The 13,315-nt window shown below is 35.3% G+C and overlaps 1 protein-coding gene across 4 annotated transcripts in view; it reads left to right on the top strand.

Moving 5' to 3' along the window:
• The window catches only part of ARHGAP29 (Rho GTPase activating protein 29), a 75,590-nt gene that overhangs the window by 24,278 nt on the left and 37,997 nt on the right, over positions 1-13,315 (top strand). For all 4 annotated transcript variants that reach the window (XM_033433097.2, XM_033433112.2, XM_033433104.2 and 1 more), the window contains one exon: positions 6,681-6,815. In XM_033433097.2, coding sequence (XP_033288988.1) covers positions 6,681-6,815 — 135 coding nt within the window. The remainder of the gene's footprint in view (positions 1-6,680; positions 6,816-13,315) is intronic.

The raw sequence follows: 13,315 nt of genomic DNA on the forward strand, positions 1-13,315 counted from the left end.
CTTCTATATAGCTGGTGTTAAGACTGGTTGAACATTATAATATTTGCATATATAATACCTTTGTGGTATAAATTGAATTATTACATTTACAACGTGACTACTATAAAACTTAAAAATTATCTGGTAATTATATGACTAAATTAAGTACTATAACTTGATAGGTATAGAAATATTTTTGTAAAATATACTCTTAATTATGATTTTATTTCTAAGTAATTTACTAATTTAGACTTTACATATAAAATTAAATTGAAATTTAACTTTAATGTCTCTTTTTCATTAGCCAAAATATTGTGGGACCATACTGTAATTTGTTACTGAGTGTAATTCTGTGTGAGACAACTCTGTTTTCAAAGGTATTTAGTTTGAATGGTTTACAGATTTAATAGTAATAATAGCTTACATATATTAAGACTGTAAAGCAGTTTCATTTCTGTTAATTTGATATTCACAACAACTGTTTTACTGATGATGAATCTGAGGTCAGAGAAACAGAGTTTTGTTTATGGTCATTTCAAGCAAGTGGCAGATCAAACATTGGAATTCAGGTTTCTTGCTTTAAATCTATTGTTTTCTACCACACCAATCAGCTACTTACCTTTCTTCTGTATTAGGGAAGAAAAATTACTCTCTCTTTTGCTTTGCTCATTGCTGCTGCTGTTGATGTGGGGATATTTAGTGTTGGTGAAGGAGCTGCCTAAATTTAAAGCTTTCTGAAAAAAAAAGTTCATGAGGCTTTTGCTTCATAAAAATAATTTGAGGTAGCTTTATTCTACTATAAGAAAATAGAACATTGGAACATTTTTACCACTCGTAAAGCATAATTAAGGGCTTGCTATTTTATAAAGTCCCAGCTGAAGTATTATCAGAATATACTGATGTCCTAGTAGTTGACTCATCTACTCAAATACATAGGAGAATTTATGAATCTTTGTAATTAACGCTTGTTAAATTTAGCCATCTTGTTCATTTCTGTTGACTTATAGGCTTCAGAGATGTGTTGAATCACAGGAAATTAGACTTATTTATAGGGTAATTTGAGATACTTCTGAAATTTCTTACTAAATAACTCAGTTATTGTTTTCTAGTATTTTGCTTTGAAACAACTTCAGTATCTGTTTATAAGGGCTTCCTTGTAGGAAAAAAAGAATTTCAAATTGGCAAAACATTTATGTTGACAATTATTGGAATGTTCTACAGTGAATTTAAAGAAAAATTATAGCAGCAATCCTCAGGACCCGTTATGCTGTTAAAAATTATTGAGAACCCAGAAAAGTTTTTGTTTTTGTGGGCTGTATGTGTTACTATTTACTGTGTTAGAAATTAAAACTAGGAACATTGAAAAACGTATAATAATATGTTTTTAAAACATACAAAAACACTATAATAATTTTGAAATATGTTTATTCCACATAGTTAATTTCCTTGCCTCTGAGAAGACCAGAATTTACTAACTTGGTTTATTTAGGCATTTAAACCATTAGTATTTTGTAGTTCTTGCTTAATATCCAACCCTAATTTTGAATATTGATGTTGTTGGCACACAAAAATCAAGCTCTTTTGTCCTGAGACCTCAAAATAAGACAAAGTATTTTTACTTAGTATTTCCTAAGTATGTTAGTATCTGTAGATTTTATTGTGAAACATCAGTAGGGGATAGAAATGACTGGCTTTCCTTTCTCTCTCTCTCTTTTTTTTTTTTGACCACACTGTGCGGGATCTTAGTTCCCTGACCAGGGATTGAACTTGGCTCCCAGCAGTGAAAGCGCAGAGTCCTAACCACTGGACCACCAGAGAATTTCCACCTTTCTCTTTTTTAAGGCAAACATAGATTAGGCTTCAGAAAGAGTATAGCACAACTCGTTATGACATTAGATTCAGCCTTGGTTTTGACAAGTAGGCAGAAGTATTACCATAAAATAGCTTTATTTAGTTTTATATATATATATATATATATGTACTATATATATAAAACAAAGGATAGACTTTGCAATGCAAAACTGGGAAAAAATACATTTATATTATTTTTTATAGGTATTCAAATTGTATTATTGTCCCAGAAGTTTCTTTCATTTCGAAGCTACTTGATTCTATTTCAGACCTAGCCTATGTTGTTAACCTATTTCTACTTCTGTATAAACTAAAAACAATAGCTGCCAACATTTCTGGAGGGCTTACTATGTTCCAGTCACTATTCCAAGTGCTTTATGTGTTTTAACTCATTTAGTCCAACAACCCTATGAAGTAGCTACCAATAGCTTCTTTTTTTTTTTATAGATGAGGCACAGAGAGGTAAGTAACTTGCCCAAGGTTTATCAGCCATGGAGTTGGAATTCAAATTCAGGCAATCTGTTTCTAGAAACTACGCTTTTAACCAACCACTAAGCTGTATTGCCTCAGCTAAGTAAACCGACCAAACTAATATCCACAGTGATAAAACAGACAAAATAGATAGTGATCATTTAATTAAGATAATTCTTGAAATTACATGCTTACATTTTCCTTAGGAATTAAAAAATTATAAATGAATTTTTAAATTATAAAAGTAATATATGTTTATGGGGAAAATTCCAACAGTACATAAAATTTCTAAAATCTTTTGTCCATTTCTATTTCATTTATTAAATAGACTATTTTTAGAACAGTTTTAGATTTGCAGTAACATTGAGAAAATAGTACAGAGTTCCCATATACTCCTACACCCAGTTTCCTCTATTTGTTAACATCTTACATTAGTATGGTACATCTGTTAGAGTTAATGAACCAATATTTGATAATAATGATATATTATTATTAATTAAAGCCCATAGTTTATTCAGATTTCCATAAATTGTTTCTAATGTCCTTTTTCCCTTCCAGAATTGTATCATATTACATTTAATTGTCGTGTCTCCTTAAGCTCTCCTTAGTTATGACAGTTTCTCAAACTTTCCTTATTTTTGATGACCTTGACAGTTTTAAGGAGTACTGGTCAGGTATTCTGTAGGATGTGCCTTTTTTTTTTTTTTTTGGCTGCCTTGGGTTTTCGTTGTTGCGCGCGGCCTTTAGTTGTGGCGAGCAGGGGCTACTCTTCGTCGTGGTGCAGTGGCTTCTCTTGTTGCGGAGCGCGGGCTCAGTAGTAGTGGTGCCTGGACTTAGTTGCTCCACGGCATGTGACCGCGGCATGTGAGATCTTCCCAGACCAGGGCTTGAACCCATGTCCCCTGCATTGGCAGGTGGATTCTTAACCACTGCGCCACCAGGGAAGTCCCGGATGCGCCTTGATTAGAATTTGTCTGATGTTTTTCTCATGATTAGACTGGTGTTATGGGATACTGAGAAGAAGCTAACAGATGTAAAGTGACATATTTCTTATGTCATTATCAAGAGTACATGATTTATCACTGTTAATGGTGACCTTGATCACCTGTCATAAGAAGTAGTTGTCAAGTTTGTTTAGTTTAATCTTTTCGTCCCCCTTTCCATTGTTGTACTCTTTGGAAGGAAGTCACTGTGCATATGCTTCACCTCCTTGAGGACAAAATATCTATATAAATTATTAGGAATTCTTTTATACAAGAGAGTTGTCTCTTTCCTTCCATTTATTAATTTATTCAGACATTTATTTGTATCAATATGGACTCATGGATATTTACTTTATACTTTGAGTTATAATCCAGTGCTACTTTTTAAATTTATTGCTCAAATTTTTCCACCTTTGGCCATTGGGAGGTCTTTCAGTTGGTTCCTGTGCACCCTTGGCATACCCTCTTCAATGTGAGGGTTTTTTTTTTTTAAGCTCTTACATTCTGGCATTACAAGATGCTCCTAACTCATCTTGTGTATTTTCTGACACAGTCCTAGAACCAGCCATTTCTCTAAGGAGCCCTGGCTCCTTTTATTGGAGAATGGTATTAGAAGCCAAGATCAGGGTGCTAAGTATGTTTGTTGCTACTGGGGCATCATTTCTTTTAGGCCCTTTCACCTGATGAAGAAAAGAAATATATGTATGTGTACTAACCTGTATATATACACACATCTATAAATATTTCTAGCCACCTATATCTATGATAAACTAAATACGAATTCTTACAGAAGTATCCAACTCTAATCTATCACCACATGGATCATTATAGCCTCCTCTCCCTGCTTATTTGTAAATTTCCATTCCAACAGTGAGATTCCTGGCTCCCACCATCCACCATCCAGTTACCTAGTTATTCACTTCCAGGATACATGTATAGCAATATCAACATTTTTAACCTGAATCTTCATTGAAAACACTTTATCAACTAGAGTACAGTGCTTATGTGCATTTCCTTTGCCTTTAATCTTATAGACTCCAGTCACTTCCAAAGCTGCTTAAGCCAGCACCTAATCGCCTGTGTTTCTTTTTCTATTATTAAAGTTTTTGGATGAATGAGTTGGATTTTTTCCTGAAGGCACTCTATTCTCTCTCCTTCCATCACTACCTGAACTATTCTTTCTTTACCCCTTCCTGGGATACTCTTTGCCCTAATATACCCAGCTCCCCACCTTGCACTCACCTTGCCTGCTTCTCTTATACTACTTATTTCTCTCTCTTGATAATGCTGTTAATGAATGGAATATTCGATAGATGATAGAATTACTTGTTTTTGTTTTTTATCCTATAGACAATTTTTCTAGTGATTATCTTTTAACATTTCTGGAAAAAATTGCATAATTATAAAACATTTGTTTTTTAATTTAAATCAGCATCTTACTCCTTTTTTTTGATGTTGGGGGTAGGAGTTTTTATTAATTAATTAATTTATTTTGCTGTGTTGGGTTTTCATTTCTGCGCGAGGGCCCTCTCTAGCTGCGGCAAGCGGGGGCCACCCTTCATCACAGTGCGCGGGCCCCTCACTATCGCGGCCTCTCTTGTTGCGGAGCACAGGCTCCAGACGCGCAGGCTCAGCAGTAGTGGCCCACGGGCCTAGTTGCTCCGTGGCATGTGGGATCCCCCCAGACCAGGGCTCGAACCCACGTCCCCTGCACTAGCAGGCGGACTCTCAACCACTGAGCCACCAGGGAAGCCCTAAAACACTCTTTTAAGAAATGTTTTTGATTGTTTTTTAAGCTCTTTCAATAGGGAGACAGTATTAAGAGCTTAGCTTCTAGAATTATACTCTCTGGGTTCAAATTCTGACTTGGTAAACTTAGGTTTGCCTCAGTTTTCTCATCTGTACGATGGAGATTTAAAAAATCATCTACTTAATAGAAATGATGTGAAAATTAAATGAGATAATAGGTTTTAAGTGCTTTTAACAGTGCCTGGTACATAGGAAGCACTTAATAAATGTGCCATTGTTAAACACTAGTGCTATGTGTAAGGTTATAGAAGTAAACATTACATCAGAGTATTGTATTTCAGGTGGTTGTCTTTTCAAACTTTTGAGGATTACTTCAGGGTTTTTTAAAAAATTATTTATTTCTTTGTTTTTGGCTGTGTCAGGTCTTTGTTGTGGCACGTGGGCTCTTTATTGTGGCGTGCGGGCTCTTCGTTGCAGCGTGTGGGCTTCTCTCTAGTTGTGGCACGCGGGCTCAGTAGTTGTGGCACGCGGGCTCAGTAGTTGTGGCGTGTGGGCTTAGTTGCCCCACGGCATGTGGGTATCTTAGTTCCCCGACCAGGAGTTGAACTCACGTCCCCTGCGTTGGGAGGCGGATTCTTTACCACTGGACCACTGGGGAAGTCCCTCCTTCAGGGGTTTTACAGGTTAGGATGACTATACTTTCTGGTTTGCCTGGGATGGTGATCCAGGGATATGCCTGTTTGCTGGCATGATTATGAGTAGTACCCACCTTTTCTCTTGCTAGAGTATTTTGGTTTGGAAGATAAATTATATGGTCACCTTATTTCCAGGGGTTATAAAACGTTGTCTGTGTCCCTCTGACCAGGGCTGCTGTAAAATGGGTAGAGCAGACTAGGGCTAGGCAGGTAGGGACTGGGAAAGAAGCACACCTAAGAGAGCAGTACTGCTCTGTTTCAGCTGCTTGTGGCCAAGGAGGATGTGGGCCTGGTATAACCAGATTTTGATTTTTCAAGAGTAGGCATAAATCTGGAGCTTTTGTAATGATCCCCCAATTTTTCATCATTGGCAATTATTTCAATTTTTCTAAAAAGTACAGAATTTCATTGAACCATATAAAGATCTGTGCATTTTATTGTATGTAAATTATATCACAGTTTTAAAGATGTGCAGGTCAGGTGGTGGTCCTTATATATATGCCTGTGAGTTGCTCATTTCTAATATCTTAATGCAAAGAGTCAATTCTTACATAGAAACTTAACATGTAAGTGCTGTTTAATATTAGTTAATATATCAGGCATTATAGGGCTTTAACTCTGTTACCATATATATTAAAAAGTATATTATAGTAAAAACTGTAAGACAGGAAAAACTTGTAAAGTTGCCCCAAGGGAAATCTGGAGAGCACATTTAGACTGAGAAAACTGAAAAAGGTAGTGCTAGGTTGACCATGACTGTGAGTGACTTTGAAATCTTTAATGAATTAAAATGATTATGGATTTTTGAAGGCTAAATAAATTGCATATAATTGCAGTAGTGAAAGTAAAAGTGAACATACAGTAGGCAAAAGTTGTGGAGCCGCTGCTTCTACCTGAAATGTGCTTCAAAATGGTTGATTTAACAAATTAAAAAAATTTTTTTTTTCTTAAGACTGTTTTAAAGAAGTCATTCATATACGTCTGGACGAACTTCTTCGTGTTTTAAAGTCTGTAATGAATAAACATCAGAACCTCAATTCTGTTGACCTTCAAAATGCTGCAGAAATGCTTGCTGCAAAAGTGAAAGGTAAGAAAGATAATATTAGCAGTGGGTTGGCATGGGCAAAAAGGATCCAGGTGATACATTTTCGTTTATAATGGTTATAGAACCATCTCTCTTGGCATCTATATGATGTGTATCAGTAGGAGTTATATACACTTTGGTATTTAAATATCCCCACTGAGTCACACCTAAAATTCTCTTTCTTTTAAAAATTAAAACTTAATTTGGCAGCAAACACTCTAAAAATGCTAACTGAACAACTGTGGTTTACAATTTTTGAGTTTTTGAAAGAATGTATGCTTTTTTGAAGTAGGTTATTAGGGTACAAAAAGTCTTTGTTATCTGAGGACAGTTGGTGCTGGAAAATGGCCATTTGTAGTTATTCCACTTAAAGGAGGGAAACAAATGGAGAAAAGGAAGACTTAATTGGGACCTTATTTTCAAATGTGGAAAAATGAAACTAAAATTGGAAAATAAGTTTATCATATATATGTATGTATATGTGTATATATATATATGTGTGTGTATATATATTACATGTGCTAAAAGAAGTAAGAATTGGGACATTATCCTTTGAAGAAATGATTTGCCACCAAAAATTGTTAGAATCTGTTATCCTAGGCTGCATTATATAAAGATTGAGGGTGAAGATTATATAAAGATTGAGAAGAATGTGACTGGAACCAGGGAGTTCAGTTAGGAGATTGTTAGAAATAATGGGCTAGATGAGGGTTAATAGTCTGATTTAAGGCAGAAGCTGGGGTGTGGTAGTCGTGGAATGTGCTTGTCACAGAAGAGGGGATGGCTGTTGAAGAAACATAGGACAGGTTGAATGTTAGGGATTAAGTTGAAGTTTGGAGTTGAGCACGTGGACTTGAGTGTTGTTGGTCTGTGGGTGGTGATGCAAGAGGATGACACCAACTCAGAGTGTGCAAACTAAGTAGAGGACTGAGTGTGAGATCCCAGGGACAGAGGGAAGATAGAGGAACCTGAGAAACACTAAAGAAGTGGGGAGATGATCTGGAGAAAGATGTTATGGAATTTTAGAAGTGTCATATTCTAGGAAGTGATTGTCAGTGTTAAATGTCAATCTGATAGGTAATATGAATTAAAATGTTTAACAAAAGTGAGTCACCATGGGTTGAGTAAGGAAACAAAAGGCTTCTTTGGGCAAAGGGATTACCTGTCCTGAGTCTCAAAGGTCAGGTGGGCATTAACGGGGTTAGAGTGGGGATTGGCACTGTGATAAAGGGTGCTTGTGTGAGAACTCTGGATGTGAAGAACAGGATGTGATTAATGAACATACTCACATGTAGAGAGTGTAAAGGGCAAGTGTCAAGGGGATGAGGCAGGAAGAGAAAATAAAAACCTTGTCAATAAAATATAGTCCATATACTTAAGAACTGCCTTCCCTACTTTTTATGTAGATTAATCATGTTTGCATGGTTCTCTTTTTTCTGTATTTCAAGCACTGAAAAAAATGTAGATGGCTTCAAAATGGATAGCTTCTGTTGTGCCTCTTAAAAATGCTTAGTAACCAAATTTGTTTTAAAATAGATTGTTTGTAAGTGCAATTTAACTTAAGTTAGGGAAATTTGTGTCTGTAGATAGTAAAATTTCCATGCTTGGAAATAGCACCACAGTTCATTCAATTGTTGTCAGTAGCTATTGTGTGCAGTCAGGATGTCCTGGGGAAGGAGTGTGTCTGTTGATGTCCACATTCCAGAAACAGACTTGAAGAAAGTGGCCTCTCAGCTGCCTTATAGATCTTTTTTTCTTTGAGGTAAAGCAATCTTTTGAGTATTATTTCCCTCTAAGACTGTCTTTACTCTTGGAATTATTGTTACGATTTTACTTTTTTGTTGGATGAAATTTTAAAACTTACTTTGTTGGGGAACTTACTCTGTTTCAGTAGGACTCCATGATGCTAGAAAACTTTAAAAATTGTGTTTTCTTTGGTGTAAGTTTAAGTTTTTAAATAAACCACCCCCCATCTTATTGTTGAGGCCATGTAAAAATATCATTGATAACCCAAATGAAAAATATTCAGTAACCCGGAAAATTGATGTCAAATTGGAGCTTATTTAATTCTTTCATTGAATGGTAATTTTGTTTTCAAACCCTGGAAAGGCAAGGGGGAGGTAGAAACCATTTTTGAATGTCTATCTTGTGGCAATCTGAATGTTTTGGATACTCTGTCTACTTTCATGTTTTCAAAAAACTTACAAAGGTACATTTTTACTTCTATATTAAAGAGGAAAACTTAAAAACTATTGTATATTATGATCAGAAAGCTGTCAGGAATGTGATCATTTTTTCTTAACCTCCTAATTACATTTAAAAAACAGTGGTAACCTGACTTGCTTTGGAGATCTTGCAACTGTCAGATGCATTTTGCAAACATACCAAACCATTAAAAAATAACATATACAGAGTGATAACTTTAGATCAGGGAGGTATAATCTTATTTGTGCTGCTGCAGGTTTGAATGCATGAAATCTATCCACTTCCTATGCATAATAAGAATAAGTGCATTGGAATAAACTTGGAATCTTCTAACATCTCTTATTTTTTATTTTAAATGTAGAATTTACCTTTTAATAACTTTAAAAGAAGAATCCTTAGCTTTTCCCCATTCATTCTAATAGTGATTTGTGTTTCCTGTGTCTCCTCTTGTTTCCAAGCAGGAAGTTCAGTCTTACAAAATATTTGCAATATGGTAAGAGAGATACAGCTTATTTGTGAAGTAGATGAAGGCATCGTAGCTCTCAGTAATTTATTGTGTACTTAGTATTTGTGTTTTCATCATTTAGAAGTATTCTGGTAAATCTTATTTGTAATATAATTTAAAAGGACCATTTTTAAGGTTTTTCATGATTTGTATTTTGCCCTATATTTAAAAATTGGAAACAAAAAAGAAAAATAAGCTTTAATTATGCATCCAAAATTGTAGATGCCTCATGTTTTCTTTCTGTTTTGAAGCTTAATTTTTTAATAGGCAATTCATTCACGTGATTCATAGTGCAAACGGTATAAAAGAGTATTCAAACAGTGAAGTGTCTTTCTACCTCAGACCTTAGCCACCATTCCTTTCCCTAGATAAGCAACAGCTATTACTGGTTTTTTGTGTATCTTTCCAGAGACATTATACACATATAGAAGCAAACACAGTATGTTCTCTTCTTTACACAAAGGGTAGCATTCTGTTCCTTGCTCATTGTTCTGAGTTATCTGTATATAAAAAGTCTTCTTCTTTTGTTGTTATTTGTTTTGTTTTTTCAAAGCTGCATGATAATCCATTATACTGATGTACTATAATTAATTTAACCAGTTCACTACTAATAGATGTTTGGATTGTTTCCAGTTTTTTTTGGTTACAAACAGTGCTTCAATGAATAGCCCTGTATATTCCTAGGTGGGTAGTTACTGGAACAGAGCGCATGTGCATTTATATTTTGTATATTGCTAAACGTCCTCTGTAGAGGTTCTGTCCTTCTGATAGCCGTGCTGAAGAAGCTGATTTCCTACCCCTTTGCCAGCAAAGCTGGTTACCAAACTTTGTTATCCGATCTGATAGTAAAAACTGGTATCTCAGTATAGATTTGATTTGCATTTGCCTCATTTTGAGTACAGTTGAGTATCTTTTAATATGTTGCAGAGTCATTTGCACATCCCTTTATGTGACTTGACTGTTTATTTTTTTCTTGATAGTTGGTCTTTTTTTAGTATTGATTTATAGAAACTTCATATAAGTGAAATTAGCCCTTAATCTTTGATATAAGTTGCAGATTTTCTTTAGTTTGTTTTTTTGTCTTTTGATTTGCTTATGGTATTTTGTTTTATTTTGCATTTCTATCTCAATCTTTTATGTGCCTTTTTTTTTTTTTTTTTTTTTGCGGTACGCGGGCCTCTCACTGTTGTGGCCTCTCCCGTTGCGGAGCACAGGCTCCGGACGCACAGGCTCAGAGGCCATGGCTCACAGGCCCAGCCGCTCTGCGGCACGTGGGATCTTCCCGGACTGGGGCACGAACCTGTGTCCCCTGCATCGGCAGGCAGACTCTCAACCACTGCGCCACCAGGGAAGCCCTTATGTGCCTTTTGTATGCTTTCTGAGTATTAGGGAAGGATTTCCCTGCTTGGAGATTATAGTAGCATTCTCCACTGTTTTTTCTTCTAATGTTTTCATGGTGTTATTTATTAAATTTAAATCTTCGATACATTCTAGAGTATCTATGTTTCTAGCTAATTTATTGAATAATTCATATTTTCCCCATCAGTTTGAGATGCCATCTTTATCATAAACACACTAAATTGTCACATATATTTATTTCTGGACCTTATTCTGTCCCCTTGATTTGTTTAGTTATGTGCCAGTACCATACTGTCTTCATTGTGGTTTTATAGTATGTTTTAGTGTCTGGTTGGGGTAGCTTCTCTTTCCATTACTCTTTTTGTTCAGGTTTTTATTTTTCCATCAAGATTTTTGAATTGGCTTGTCTAGTTCCAAAAAATACCTATTGGTATTTTGAGGGTGATTTGAGTTAAATATGTAAATTTATAAATTAATTTATAGTTAAGTTTATGAATGTATAAATTATAGTTAATTTATAATTAAATTTATAAATAAAATTAAGGAGAATTTATATACTTAGCATTTTTATCTGAGAATATGGTATGCATTTAAGTTCTTCAGGTTGTCTTTTTTTGTTTCTCAGAAGCAATGTGAAGTTTTCAGTTTATAAATCTTGTAGCTTTTGTTTTGTTTTTCTCCCTAAGGAATTTTCCCTGTGCAAATGGTGAAAATTTTCTTCCATTATATCTTTTAATTCGGTGGTTTTCAAACTTTGGCTTTTGATTTATGACGAGTTAGTGAATTGTAACCAGCATTTTAAAATATGAAAGAGAATAGAAAAGAAAAATCAGAGTGTAACACTCATTGTATAAGACTTAAGGATATTTCAGAAACTTTGTAGGTGTTATGTAACTGATAACTATTATGTGTATATGGTATACTTGGTCATGATGTGATATGTATTTCTTACCGAAGGTTGTGGTAAAACTGTTTGAAAGTTGCTGTTCTAATAGGTTATATGTATGAAAGCTATTCATGTGTTTTCTTAAAGAGATACTAAATGTGTCTTAGTGCTCATTGTTGTGACTTAATAGGGAACCCAAGGGAGACAATTATTTAAACTTTAAGCAAAATCTTGATTTGATTTCGAAGGTCAGCTAGTAGAGGGGAGAGAGTGGAGACAGAGAGGCCACTTAGCAGGTTGGTAAATAGTCCAAACTAGAAGTAAAATATGGCCTTTGAACTAAGTGTCAACGGGAATGGAAAGAAAGAAAAAAAAGTTAGAGGCATTTTGGAAGCAAAACTAATGAGCTAAGGAATGTACGGAAGAGAGTAGGCTTGAGGGGCAGAGTAGATAGGAAGAGATCAGAGTTCAGTTTAGTACATGTTGAGATTGCAGTGCTGGTGGGTAAAGATTGGGAATTAGGGGGAGGAATGTATCAAACAGACCATCGAAAATATGGGTCTGGAGCTCAGAGGGTAAAACTAGACAGGTAGTTTAAGGATTCATTCCGTTAAAGGTATTGAAAGTGGATGAGATTCTCTGGGGGTAATGTATAGAGAAGAAGGCCGAGATGAGAACTGCCGGCTGAGTGGAAACATCTGTATGAAGCACAGATCAGATGTAGAATATGGGGGTGCTCATATTTACTAAATACCAAGCACTCTACCCTAGGTGTTTTACATTTGTTTTCTCAGTTGTTCCTTTCAGTAGCACGCCATTTTACATATGGGGAAATTGAAGTTAGGTGATGTATCCAGAGTAACACAGGAAGTGGTAAGGGTCAGATTTAAACTCAGGTTTGAAACTCGGAAGCCTTGCATTTTCTAGTTGCTATAATGTATTGCTTCTAAGCAAAATGCTTCAAGATTGAAGGAAATGGTTAATATTTGTATTAATAATAGCTGACATAATATATTGAGGATGTACTTACTGTATGCCAGATGCTGTTAAGCTCTTTACATGGATTACCCATTAATCTTCACAGCAAATTATTATTATATCAACTCCCATTTTGCAGATAAGAAAGCTGGGACATAGAGTGGTTTGTCCAAGGTTGCATATGTATGAAGTGGTAGAGTTGTTCAGAGTTGCACAACAGTGAAGTAGGATGAAAACTTAGAAGGAAAAAGACTTCCAAGTTTGACTAAAACAGTTGGAGGTTATTGTTGACAGTGTTGTTCAGTGGTATTGAGTGAAAATAACTAACATTTATTGAGCATTTTCTATGTAACAAGCTCTGTTCTAAGTTCATTAAATCTTCACAGTGTTTCTCAAAATACATATTATTATCCCCATTTTATAAATGAGGAAACTGAAGAACAGAGCAGTTAAGTTACTTAACCTCGTTAAGAGGCAGATTTAGGATTTAACCTAGGCAGACTGGCTTTGGAACCCATCCTTTTAACCAGGGGTGCACAAACTACTACCAGTGGGCCAAATATGGCCTGC

Source organism: Orcinus orca, chromosome 1 (genome assembly GCF_937001465.1).
Source record: "Orcinus orca chromosome 1, mOrcOrc1.1, whole genome shotgun sequence".
Taxonomy (NCBI): Eukaryota; Metazoa; Chordata; class Mammalia; order Artiodactyla; family Delphinidae; genus Orcinus; species Orcinus orca.